The following is a 14,014-nucleotide window of genomic DNA, read 5'->3' on the forward strand; positions in this document are numbered from 1 at the left end:
TTGTGACAATTCACCAAATTAATGTTGATACCATCTTAACCCATATTTATACAATTTTTCTTCGAAAGGTAGTCTTGTATTTTAAAAATAGATTCTATCTTACATATACTCATGGAAGGAAAAATCAAAACAGGTTATAAAAGGGAATGAATTCATAGGATACACTTTATTGTTACTAATCATCTATGAAAATGACTTCCTTAAGTAGCATACGACGGCAGTTAAAATGGTCCCAGGATTGAGATAAATGTGCATATTTTCTTTTCCCATTCCATCCGAAAACCTTTCAGTGTTTGGTACTTGAAAAACAAGATGTTATAATGGAAAGAGCATAGGAACAGAAGAAAGCTAGATCTGCAGTGATACCAGAAAGGAATTGTAAAGGCAGAGGTTAAATGTGCTTGACACATAAGGAAGTAAATAGATCGCTGTCCGATTATGATCATAAATGGTGTTTCTATTTGCCGTTTAATATTGGGCAAAAATGATAAGAAATCATCAGCACAATGATTCAAATTGACAGGCATCTTAAAACAAACTTAGAATGTCATTACAAAATTTTTAAAAATAGTAAAATGGGACAAAATCACTGGGAAAGACCCAAATCAGAAAGTTAACTTTGATAAGCTCAGAACTCCTATGTTCAGTCCTGAAATGGCTAGAAGATTTTAGTGCCCTAGTGAATGTAAGTAACATAGAACCAATACAGACTCATTAGTGAGACAAGCTCAGGAGATAGCAAAAGGATGAAATGATGTTCTGTAAATTATCCTTGCTACAAATATTCTTGCTACAAAAATAAAATAGGAAATGAAAATCATTATGTGGGAAAGTAGTTAAGGGATTATATAGCTTAAATAAAACCTGCAAAGGGAACCCTGCTTTTTTGTTTCATTTTTGTTTTTCTTGACTTACTGTTCATTTAAATGCCAAGGATCTGCAAAGTACTGGTAACATAAGTATTACTTGATTCTCAAGTTGGAATATTAGCTAATGAGAAAAAAATCTAAATATCCTTAGTATATTTAAGCTACTGAAAAGAGTAGTTGATGGATTATCAAAATATATATAACCTTTATTTCTATTTTTGTTACTAGTTTGATTGCAAGTGAGCGTAGAGGAGAAGTAGGAAGTGTTAAGTACTTTACGTTCAAATGGCAAAAGAGACCCTGGCTGTAACAAGAAGCCTCGTGCATAAGCTCTGAGGAAACATAAGTGAATGCCATCAGGACACCTACTTTACAAAGGTTTCTGCCCTCATAAGTTGATCACTGAAAGAAATTCTCAGCAGGTTCTAAACGATTAAGTTTTGGCTTTAAAATGCTGATTGAGCTTCTGTATTTTAAAACTAGCTTTCTCTTCTTTATAGGCTGAAAAAGAAAATCCAGGACTCACGCAAGACATCATTATGAAAATTTTAGAGAAAAAAAGTGTAGAAGTTAACTTCACAGAGTCCCTTCTTCGAATGGCAGCTGATGATGTAGAAGGTAGTCAGAGAGTCTTGTTTACTTTTCTTACAGTTGTTGAAAAGCATTTCCTCCAAATCTTTATTTGACAAAAGGGCCTCCGCCCCTTCCCTTCTCCTTCCCTTCCTTACTGTTACTGTTATTGTGATGATAGTGGGGGAAAAAATCAATGTAAATTATGTTTGTGTTTTAAGTGAGATTTCAAGAATGTGCTGAAGATATTAGTAGGTTGTTTGGGTTTTGATATATTAAATATAAAGGTTTTTATTAAACTCATCTACCCCATTGACAGATATCTGTTGCCATTATATTTGTTATGAATGTCATAAGGTTTAAGGTTTCTGTGTCAAGTATAGCTTCAGAGGCCTGATAAACTTGACTTAGTTATTTAAGATTCGTGGGATTTCCGTTTATCCCAAAATGGAAAATGTTTGGTCTTTCATCTTCTGATACTTCACTTGTAGAGTGAAGGCCCTAATACTATTTCCGAACTAAGTTGAATTTTAATGAATTTTGCTTTTGCAACCTTGTCTTTCCTAATCATCTGGCCTTTCTCTCCCCACTCTGCCACACCTCTTTAACCAATACTGGGAATTCTTGTACTTGAATTTGGCAGGGAATTGCATGACGCTTTTTATTATGTATTTTGTCAGAGTATATGATTGAACGACCAGAGCCAGAATTCCAGGACCTAAACGAAAAGGCACGAGCACTTAAACAGATTCTCAGTAAGATCCCAGATGAGATCAATGACCGAGTGAGGTTTCTGCAGACAATCAAGTAAGCAACTTTTGGCTTTGGTTCTTCTTTTCTTGAAAATACTTCAAAAGAACCACTAATACTAGGTGTTTTATTTTGGTATGACATTAATATTAAATTGAAATGCTAATTTGAAATCAAACTTGAAATTTTTAAATGCTGTATTTTTGATTAACTTTTAAGCTGTGGTATTTGGCATTAGAATGTAATGTTTTTTAGAATGTTAATATAAAAAGTGAATGAAGTGTACATAAACTGGAATGCAGTTTGAACTATAAAAAATAATTGAAAAATGTAAATGTCAGATTAAAGTGAATAGAGAAGTTGGATAAATTATAGTATGGGTAACAGAGGATACCAGTATTATTTTTGTTTCAGAAATGGCATAAGTCATTAAGATAAGTAATGTACTCTTAGGCTTGAATAGCATTTTTTAATATTGGCCAAATCGTAAACCTCCAAATCCTTACCTTTGGGATACAGGTTAAATTAGACTGAGAATATGCATGGGGCCAGGAGGCTGACTGGTGAGCAGCAGCAAGAAGGATCATCCTTGAGTAGTGGTTCTCAAACCAGGGGCACTCTCCTCAGGGGTGAAAGGGTGGGAGAATGAGGGGGGGAAACTCCAAACATGATTTCCGATGAGTAAAGAGTCTCATAATTTTCTTCAGCCTGACTGGATATAAAATGAAGAAAATTGGGAATAACTAGAATGGCATTATTAGTGCAACCTTTTAGTGAAACCACAAGTAGAAAATGCTGCCAAGGAAAGATTTTCAGGTTTTTGTTTTTTGTGTTTTTTTTGTTTTTCTGGAAGAGGCTGCATCATCATACATCCTATCTTTATTTAATTTTTTATTTTATTTTTTTTAATTTACACCCAAGTTAGCATGTAGTGCAACAGTGATTTCAGTAGTGGATTCCTTAATGCCCCTTACCCACTTAGCCCATCCCCCCTCCTACAACCCCTCCAGTAACTCTGTTTGTTCTCCATATTTAAGAGTCTCTTATGTTTTGTCCCCCTCCCTGTTTTTATATTCTTTTTGCTTCCCTTCCCTTATGTTCATCTGTTTTATCTCTTAAAGTCCTCATATGAGTGAAGTCATATGATTTTTGTCTTTATCTGACTGACCAATTTCACTTAGCATAATACCCTCCAGTTCCATCCACGTAGTTGCAAATGGCAAGATTTCATTCTTTTTGACTGCCGAGTAATACTCCATTATATATATATATATATATATATGTATACACACACACACACACACATACATACACACCACATCTTCTTCATCCATTCATCCATCGATGGACATTTGGGCTCTTTCCATACTTTGGCTATTGTTGATAGTGCTGCTCTAAACATGGGGGTACATGTGCCCCTTTGAAACAGCACACCTGTATCCCTTGGATAAATGCCTAGTAGTGCAATTGCTGGGTCATAGGGTAGTTCTATGTTTAGTTTTTTGAGGAACCTCCATACTGTTTTCCATAATGGCTGCACCAGCTTGCATTCCCACCAACAATGCAAAGAGATCCTCTTTCTCCTCATCCTCACCAACATCTGTTGTTGCCTGAGTTGTTCATGTTAGCCATTCTGACAGGTGTGAGGTGGTATCTCATTGTGGTTTTGATTTGTATTTCCCTGATGATGAGTGATGTTGAGCATTTTTTTCATGTGTTGGCCATCTGGATGTCTTCTTTGGAAAGGTGTCTGTTCACATACATCGTATCGTTGAAGAATATAAAGAGGTTCACTGGAAGTAAATAATAACATTCATCTCTTAGAAATGGTATTCTTTGCAATTCACATTACAAAATGCTGTTTTAGCTGGTTTGGGCACCTATTTTGAGTGGTATGGGGAGAGGAGTATCCCATTTTAGAAAATAATGGTTCATGTTGGGCACCCAACCCAGCTATCAAGGAGCACCCCTCCTCTTTTAGGTCTTCTTTTCCACCCCCCCTTTTTTTTAAACGTTTTTTATTTTTGAGAGACTGAGAGATAGAACACGAATGGGGAGGGGCAGACAGAGAGGGAGACAGAATCTGGAAGCAGGCTCCAAGCTCTGAGCTGTCAACATAGAGCTTCACACGGGGCTTAAACCCACCAACTGTGAGATCATGACCTGAGCCGAAGTCAGATGCTCAGTGGACTGAGCCCCCCAGGTGCCCCTCTTGTAGGTCTTCTAACTGAGAACCTGAAAGTATGAGAAAGATTTTTCATTGGGTAGCCAAATTTCATGTCACAGGAGCAAATACCAAGGTAGATATTTTACCCTTATAGGAAAGCCTCAACTTCCTTTAACTATTTTTAATATGTAAAAAAGGAAGACAGTCAACTGTGCATGAAATTTTATTTTTAGTCTCATAAAAAGTAAACATGTTTTAGCTCATAAAAGGATAAATTGCCAGTGATCTGAAGCACAGTTGTTTAAACAACTTATTTTGGCATTTTCAAAAAAATTTAATAAGATTTTAATGTGTTTTGATCATATATTTGCTTATAATCTCTGCTACGTTTCTATGAAAATACGACATTTTAAAAATAATATTTTCGGCAGATTTTGCCTCAGGTCATTGAAGGAGAAGTTTATAGAATCAATGTCATCTTCATAGTAATAGCAGTCACTTAGAATAATGTATTCAGTGCTTTCTTAAGTGCTTCGTGTATATTAGCTTATTATAACACTGCCATAACAAGTGAAGAAATTAAGTAATTTTTCCAAGGTCACAGAGCTGGTAAGTTGGTAGATCTGGCTTTGAACCCAGGCAGACTCGCTCCATGGTCTTCTCTGCTGCTTCCCAATCCGAGATGCATAATGCTGATCTAATCTGGTGATTGAAAAAAAAAGTTTCTACCATTTGGAAGAGGTGTGATAAAGGACATCTTAATATAGAATTCCGGTAGGTAAGAGAGCGAACAGTGTTGTGGTTGAAGCTGGGGTAGGTATGATAGGCCCAGAACCCTCCTCCTGCTACTTTGACACCATCTTTCCCCTCTGTGGAGTCCCCAAAGCATCCCTGCTAAACCCACTGTGGCTGTGGAGAGATAGGTTTGAAAAACACTTTATAAACAACCACATTTTAATTGTAAGGAAATCGAGGTCAGGAGCCTAAGAGTCTTGTCCATAATCCTTGACAGAGGCCGAATCAGGGGCTTGTCTCTCATTTATCGGGCAGTATTAATATTTCAGTTCTGTTTTCTGGAGTGTGCCCAGCATGACTGAATTAAGAATATTGGCAATTCACATTTATTTCTTAACCGTTTGAGGAGGTATAATTGGCCATGGAAAGTTTGTGTTGATAATATGTATTATTTCTGAGACTAAAATTCAACCATGTATGAATTAATATAGATAGGTAAGGTGTAATTATTTGTATCACTGATATAGATTGATACATTTTGGTACATATCGTCCCCATGGTTAATTGTTTAACAAATTAGTGGATAAAATCACACCAAAATTAAGGCTTATCCTTCAGGTACAACATATTATGTAGTTACTGTTTTTTTCTTTAAAATATTTTACTTTTGTATATTTAAGGTAGTTTTATCTTCTTCATTTATTTTAGCAATATTTTTCAATAAACATGTATCAAATGCTTTACCAAGTACTACATGTGATTTCATGGGTTATATTAAAGTAGTAAAAAGACTCCTGTCCACTAACAAATATCCAGGTATTTTTGTGTATGTTAGCAGATCTGGGTTTGAATTTCTCTTCCAGTATTTAGCAGTGTGGCCTCAGTTAAATTGCGTATTAGCTTCTGTCTTTCTAGCTTCTGTCTGAAGATGAGGGTGACAGTTGCAAGAATTGAAAGAAATGACATACACAAAGTGCTTCACACAGAACTGCACATATGCTTACAGCACATGTTGCATTGTATTATAGGGCTTTTTTCCCCCTTTTCTCTATGGAGATGATTAGGAAAATGATCCGACAAACAAATACGTTAAAAGTTCTTTTGATTAATGAATGTTTCTGTTTGACTACAGTTAAGCTTATACAAATATTTAATAAAATTAATTAATAGCGTTTTTTTAAAGTCTGATACATTCTAATGAATGACTAGTAGAGACCTGTACCTTAATAAAGCAGAAAGCCATGCGTTGATCTATTCACTCTTTATTATCTGCATTTGCATAATTATATGCTAAAATTCACGAGTTTGGTTTTCCAGATGGCTTCAGAATAGCTTTTCCAGAGTTGTCCAGTCTAGACCAAACTAAACATACAGCATAGGAATTTCCTTCCTTTAAAGTGTTCACATAAACATATGTTATATAAATTTGGGTGACATGATTAAAAGCTCTACTATTCTATGCAAGTTTTGGATAAGGTGTATGTTTACATTTTGTCTGATGCCTGTTGTCCTCTCTTTCAAGTGTATGTTTCCCCAAAATTGCCCCACTAAAAGCTACAAATTGCTAAAATTCCTTGCTATTGTAACTATATTATATGTCCCTTTTCACAGAATCACTTAACTCCAGACTGTTTGTAATTACACTGAAGTTATTTTATCCTCAGGTTTTCTCCATTTCTTGATCTGTTACATTGTCTGAAGTATTTTTTAGGGCTGATTATTTTCTCTTGTTGGAAATGGACCCTTAACTACTAATACAGTTTAGCTTCCCTGGTGCAAACCTTAGTGCCTTAACTGAAAAAACTCTTCTGTGTACATACAGATGATGTCATATTTGACATAAATTGCCCAGATTGTTTTTAAATTTTTTTAATGTTTATTATTTTTGAGAATGAGACAGTGCGAGTGGAGGAGGAACAGAGAGAGAGAGGGAGACACAGAATCCAAAGCAGGCTCTGGGCTCACAGAGGTTGAACCCACGAACCGTGAGACCATGACCTGAGCCGAAGTCAGATGCTTAACTGACTGAGCCACCCAGGTGCCCCAACCACAGATTGTTTGTAGAGGAGGGCAGGCCTAGGGATAAACAGCCTTGATCATTCCATAGAATTCTTTATGAAACTCTATGGCCTAGTTCTAGGCTCTAGGTTCCCAAACACTGGATTCCAAATTTGGTTCATCAGCAAAATCACCTGGGGGCTTATTTTTTAAGTTTTCTTTTAAAATATAGATAGCTTCCATGGGGCGCCATGGGGGCGGCTCAGTCAGTTGATTGTCCGACTTTGGCTCAGGTCATGATCTCACGGTCTGTGAGTTTGAGCCCCACATCGGGCTCTGTGCTGACAGCTCAGAGCCTGGAGCCTGCTTCAGATTCTGTGTCTCCCTCTCTCTCTGACCCTCCCCTGCTCATTCTCTGCCTCTCTCTCTGTCAAAAATAAGTAAACATTAAAAAAATAATGTTTAAAAATAAAAAAAAAATAAAATATAGATAGCTTCCCAATATTCATTAGTAAGCCTGGGGCACTACTATTCAGTAAACCCTTGCTTTATCTAAGAGGTGAGTGGGTGAGAACTCACTGCTCTTTTGACCTATAGAATCCAGCCATTGTCATTATATATGGAGCATATATTCATCTTGTTGATTAGCCCAGAAAGCACATTCTTATTGTCCTTTTTTATTTTTATTTTTAAAAATCGTTATTTATTTTGAGAGAGAGAGAGAAATCACATGACAGGGGAGGGGCAGAGAGAGAAGGAGAGAGAGAATCCCAGGCAGACTTCATGCTCAGCACAGAGTCCAACACGGGGCTTGAACTCACAAACCTTGAGATCATGACCTGAGCCGAAGTCACTTAACCGACTGAGCCACTCAGGCACCCCTAATCCCTTCTTTAAAGTAGAATATTAAAGTATTTACAAAGTTCTTCTGTATAAACACCTGTTTGATCACTCTAATTTGCTCCATTATGTTCTGTTTTAAATGGGCTCATTATGGATTTGAAGTACATTCCAAATATTTATTTTCTGAAATCATAATTTTTCTCATAGTCACGTGACATCACTTTATTAAGCAGTAAAGAATTTATGCACATCATAGCAATACAGAAGGAGTCAGCTTACTTGAAACCATAGATGAAAGGAACTGTTGTATGAGTTAAAACTGCTGTTCCTAAACTAGAGGCAAAGAGGAGGAAAAAATGAGTGGATAGATACCATTTCTATGTAAAATTCATTGTCCTACTTGCATATTTCATATTTTAATGTATCAGCCTGATATTAATGTTTGACATACAGGAGGTAATAAGTAAATATTTATTAAAATATTTTACTATTTCAGAATAGGCTAAAATACTTCCTTTATACCAAAATCCTGCATACTTGTAATTCTTAGTCGTCCCACTTGCTTATTTATGGGAAATCTATGAAACACATACAGAAATCTGGACACAGAGCTTTTTTGGTTTTTTTCTTTAGTAAAGCTGAAATGTTTTAGGTATGAAATACCTGAAATCTGACATTTGTGATTAAAAAGTCAGTAATAAAAGATTATCTTTGGGATGGTCTAGATTCATGTCTTACTAATTCATATCTTCACATTTACATTTGCATAGCAGAAGTTTAAGTTCAGTTTGACCAAAAATATTGCTATGAAGTTAGAAGATGAAAATTGAAAAGGGCATAGATATAAAAGACCAGAGTTTAGGGGAAAAAAATGGTTTACGGATAAGAATAACATTCAACTCATGAGAATTACTGATTTCTTTATCTCCTTAAAAGGAGAGGAAGGTGTTGATGCATATATAGTCCAGGGATGATAGCTGAAAAGGGTTAAGGTGGAAAAAATATTCTGATACTGCCTTTCTCAGAAATTTAAATGTATTTTCCAAGGGAAATAATTACAACAAAGGTTTGGAAGAGGAGGATAGGCAGTTGTTAGAAGGTAAATATATCTTAAGAGATGTATGGGGCACCTGGGTGGCTCAGTTGGCTAAGCGTCCGACTTCTGCTCAGGTCATGATCTCACAGTTCATGAGTTTGAGCCCTCTCAGCTGTGCTGACAGCTCAGAGCCTGGAGCCTGCTTCGGATTCTGTGTCTCCCCCTCTCTCTACCCCTCCCCTGCTCACACTCTGTCTGTCTCTCTGTCTCTTAAAAATAAATAAACATTAAAAAAATTTTAAAAAGTCTGAGAAGGAAATATTTCATTTTAAACATTCAGAGTATGAGGTATATGTAACTTGAAGTGCTGGTAAATATAGGAGGGAGTTGCATGTAGCGTAAAAATTTTATATAATTGTTCATGAGATAGCAAAAGTGAAGAAGATAGTAGCTTGAATTTAGCTACGTTAGCCAGAGAAAGGAAAAATCATAACTGGAAAAGATGAGAAGCAGAGATAATTCTTAAAAATTTCAGTAAGTAATGCTGAATGAAATGTTACTGATTTGGGAAGGTTGAAGTTGCAGAATAAACCTAGACCAAACTGTCAGCAGTGCAAGAGAGGTCAGGGTCACAGAAAGGTACGGGCTAAAAGCTCCACTCAAACTACTAGTCGGATGTTTGCACATGATGCAGGATTAGTGTGGTCATTAACTGCGTAATTAGTAATCCTTAAAATATGTGTGTATATTTATATATATTATATACAATAAACATGCACACAGACAAACCTCTTCCAAATGTAACTGATTTAAAGGAGATTCTTTTTTCCTTACCCAACAGGGATATAGCTAGTGCAATAAAAGAACTTCTTGATACAGTGAATAATGTCTTCAAGAAGTACCAATACCAGAACCGCAGGGTAAGTTTAGTAGAAGCTTTATAAGCTACCACCTTAGATGTTGCTTTACACTTAGTTGCTTTATTGAATTAAATACTAAGATGGTTTGATTATGGGAAATAGTTTTGTATCATTAACCACTGGTTTTGTCATTGAATTAAAATATGCTGTTACATATATTTAAGTAAATACTTCTGAAAATTCTAATCCGTAATATAAAGTCCATTCTGTATTCTGTGTAATCTTCCCGTCTTTGATTTTGGCTTTTGTGTTATTTCTCTTTTCTTATTTAATATTTTTTTTCTTACTATGTTTAATGTCTATAGGCACTTGAACACCAAAAGAAAGAATTTGTAAAATACTCCAAAAGTTTCAGTGATACTTTGAAAACCTATTTTAAAGATGGCAAGTAAGTAGTGTCATTTATCATCCTTGTCTTTTAAAGTTAAATTATGTAGTTTTATATAATACTAAAACCATGTAAATTACGCCCTTTTACTATATTGTTAATACTCGAGTTAACTAGTAACAAAGATAGACTGTTTATAAAAATAGCGTGTGGTTGATAATCCAGCCATAGCTAGTTGAGAGCAGAAGGTGACAGACTTTTTCTGAAATAGGCCACATGGCAAGTATTTTGACTTGGGCTTGTCAGAACTATGTACTTTACCTCCACTGTTGCGGTACAAAAGCAGTCATAGTATGGGAGCAAGTGGCATTATGGCCATGTTCTAACAACACTTTATTTACAGACACTGAGATTTGAGTTTTGTATAATTTGCACCTGTTACATAATATTTTTCTTCTTCTTTTTTAACCGTTTAAAAATACAAAAGTATTCTTAGCTTGCAAGCCATACAGAAACATGGGGAGTGAGATTGGCTTACTACCCTACTTTACCAGCCCCTGAGGCTGTGGTTCTTAAATTTTAGTAGCCTCAGAATCACCGGGAGGGCTTATTAAAGAACAAATTGTCCATTCTGTAGGTCTAGAGTGCACCCAAGAATCTGCATTTCTAAGAAGTTTCCAGATGATACTGATGCTGCCAGGTCTGTTGAGAACTAAAGTTAAAGCAGTGGTTCTTAATGCACTTTGCATATTAGAATCACTTGGGTTCAGTTTTTAAAAATTCCAATGCCGTGGTCTCAATTTCGGAGGTTCTGATTCAGTTAGCTTGGAATTAGGGTTTAAGTCTCTTTAAAAAGTATTCCAGGGGGTGCCTGCGTGGCTCAGTCAAGCATTCCGCCTGTATTTCAGTTCAGGTCGCGATCTCACAGTTTGTGAGATCGAGCCCCGTGTCGGACTCCGTGCTGACAGCATGGAGCCTACTTGGGATTCTCTCTTTCTCCCTCTCTCTCTGTACCCCTACCCCATTCTCTCTTGCTCTCAAAATAATTAAACTTAAAAAAAGAAGAAGAAGTATTCCAGGTGATTTAAAAGTGATGCAAAGGTTGTGACTAACTTGTGGAAGGAGGGAAGCTTTCAGGGTCCTTCTACGAGTAGTATACTAAAAAGGTAAATTGGGCGTTGTTTTTAAAGTCAGAAAAATCATCTAAATAGTGATTATTTCATTTATAACTTGCAGGGGCCTCTAACATTTTATCCTACCATTTGAAATTTAAAGATCCCTAAATCCATGTCAAACCATTACAGTATTATAATAATATTTAAAAAAATAAAATACATTAGAATGGTCTGTTAATTTTCAGTTATTTTTTAACAGTTCAAGTAAGTTGAAATATTTACATTATAAATTAAAGATACCGAGCTACATTTTATTAATGGTTTTGTGTTATTCCCTACTACCGTTCAGATAGTCTAGGAGAAATGTTCCTTGACGACTTAGTTTAATAAGCTTGCAGGTGTGTTCTGAAAATAACCTTACATCTGTTTTTCCTTGGTCTCCACTGCTAAGCCCAAATAACCAAAACACATTAAAAGAATAATTTACTTGATGGGATCATTATTTCTGATTCTAATTAAGAACTATCATGAAATAAGCACATTGAAAGGTTGAAATTCCTTTAGAGCCTAATTTCCATTAATCTGAAGTTACGTACTCTGCATATGGATTATTCAGGCTCCCTGCTACTACTTTTTCTCCATTCAGTAGCTTCTTTAATTTATAATTATTTGCGTATGAATAATGTGCCACAAGTTTTGTACCTGCTTTCTCAAAACTGGAAACTGTTACCAGAACCTGATCTTTGAGCCATCTTTCAATAGAGGGATGTATTTGCATTAATTGCACTAATTCTTTCTGGTCCATCTTTTTTGAGAAATGTCTAGGATGTAAAGATACAAGTTTTAGCTATGATACTTAGAAACTGATAAGACCACATTATGGGACTAGGGCATCAGTTCTTTGTCCCAAAGATGGGCTGATAGAAGAAATGTGTGCACCACAAAGTAATTTCTAAGAACATATATTTATATATCATCAGCTTTCAATATTGAAGCCACATGATTATTTTAAAAGTAGATTTATTTCAAAAGTAGTTTAGAATTCTCATGGTTATTTGTTTTGTTTTTTGTTTTTGAAAGAAGGTAAGAGAGATTGGGATAATTCAGATTTCGAGTAATTAACTTTTTTTCTTAAGTATCATGTCCATTGATATAGAGATTTTGAGGAGAAGATTCTGTGTTGGTAATTTACATGAAATCAGAGCTGGAGACTACATTGAATCCTGTTTGGCCAGTTTGTTCAACCTAGCCATGAGATCTGGGTTTTGAGGCGCCACCTATCATTAGCAGCCCAACACCTTATTGCCAGCCAGAACCACTAGGGGGCAGTAATTCCTAGGATAGTTTCAAATGATGCAGGAGCATTCAGTACCAACTGGTATGAAGGATAAGATCCTCAGTACTAACTTGCCTTTCTTTTTTTCCCCCTAAATTGATTTCAGTGCTACTGTTAGCAGATGGTGTCAAGTATAAATATTTTTAAAGGATGATTTTTTTTTTTTTTTGGTAAAATTAATGCTTTTTTTTTTTTTTTTAAACAGGGCAATAAATGTGTTCATAAGTGCCAACCGACTAATTCATCAAACCAACTTGATACTTCAGACCTTCAAAACTGTGGCCTGAAAGTTGTATATGTTAAGAGATGTACTTCTCAGTGGCAGTATTGAACTGCCTTTATCTGTAAATTTTAAAGTTTGACTGTATAAATTATCAGTCCCTCCTGAAGGGATTTAATCCAGGATGTTGAATGGGATTATTGCCATCTTACACCATATTTTTGTAAAATGTAGCTTAATCATAATCTCACACTGAAGATTTTGCATCACTTTTGCTATTATCATTCTTTTAAGAATTATAAGCCAAAAGAATTTACGCCTTAATGTGTCATTATATAACATTCCTTAAAAGAATTGTAAATATTGGTGTTTGTTTGACATTTTAACTTGAAAGCGATATGCTGCAAGATAATGTATTTAACAATATTTGGTGGCAAATATTCAATAAATAGTTTACATCTGTTAAACATTTCTTTACTTGAAAAAATACATATATATATATGTGTGTGTATATATATATATATATATATATATGAATATATATATATATGATCAGAAGACCAAGACAACTTGGTGTAATGTCTAAAGAACTTCTAACGGGAGCTTACTAGCAGTTTATCAGATAATAAAGCAACAAGAATTCTATTTTTTGGTCCTTAGTCACTCTGGGCAAACGGTAGCCAATGGAAATATTTTTGTTAGTTATTATATATGAGGTACTGAATATTTTTGCAACCTGTTTTAAGAAACTTATGAGAAAGAAATGGCAGTTTATAGTGTCTTCACACTGTAATGTCACTTCTTGAACTCTGTGACAATGTAAAGTTAAGTTTTTCTGGTATGCTGGGCCCTACGTAATAAGCTTTGTACCTTTTTTTTTCCAAAAATAGCCACAACTAATAGTAATTTGGAGCTATACCAGTGCTAGTTGGTTTGGAATTGTCATGAGTTATAAATGTTATACACACTCTTTAAATATATAGAGCTTTGTTTCATCATAGAGAAGTTTTACGGAAATTATGTATCAGGTGATCATATTAAGTGATTTCATTTTTCAATTATGATAAAATAAAGGGAAACTCAGGATTTGTTTATCTTTTATAAAGATTTTAAATGTTAAGCTAAAT

General features: G+C 35.2%; 1 protein-coding gene across 3 annotated transcripts in view; it reads left to right on the forward strand.

The window, feature by feature from the left end:
- Window positions 1-13,352, forward strand: part of PDCD10 (programmed cell death 10) — a 46,825-nt gene extending 33,473 nt beyond the window's left edge. For all 3 annotated transcript variants that reach the window (XM_042998527.1, XM_007077057.3, XM_042998528.1), the window contains 5 exons: window positions 1,370-1,487; window positions 2,120-2,246; window positions 9,810-9,888; window positions 10,194-10,276; window positions 12,873-13,352. In XM_042998527.1, coding sequence (XP_042854461.1) covers window positions 1,370-1,487; window positions 2,120-2,246; window positions 9,810-9,888; window positions 10,194-10,276; window positions 12,873-12,954 — 489 coding nt within the window. In that variant the 3' untranslated portion in view covers window positions 12,955-13,352. The remainder of the gene's footprint in view (window positions 1-1,369; window positions 1,488-2,119; window positions 2,247-9,809; window positions 9,889-10,193; window positions 10,277-12,872) is intronic.
- The last annotated feature ends 662 nt before the right edge of the window (window positions 13,353-14,014 follow it).

The sequence above is a fragment of the Panthera tigris genome, chromosome C2 (assembly GCF_018350195.1).
Source record: "Panthera tigris isolate Pti1 chromosome C2, P.tigris_Pti1_mat1.1, whole genome shotgun sequence".
NCBI lineage: Eukaryota > Metazoa > Chordata > Mammalia > Carnivora > Felidae > Panthera > Panthera tigris.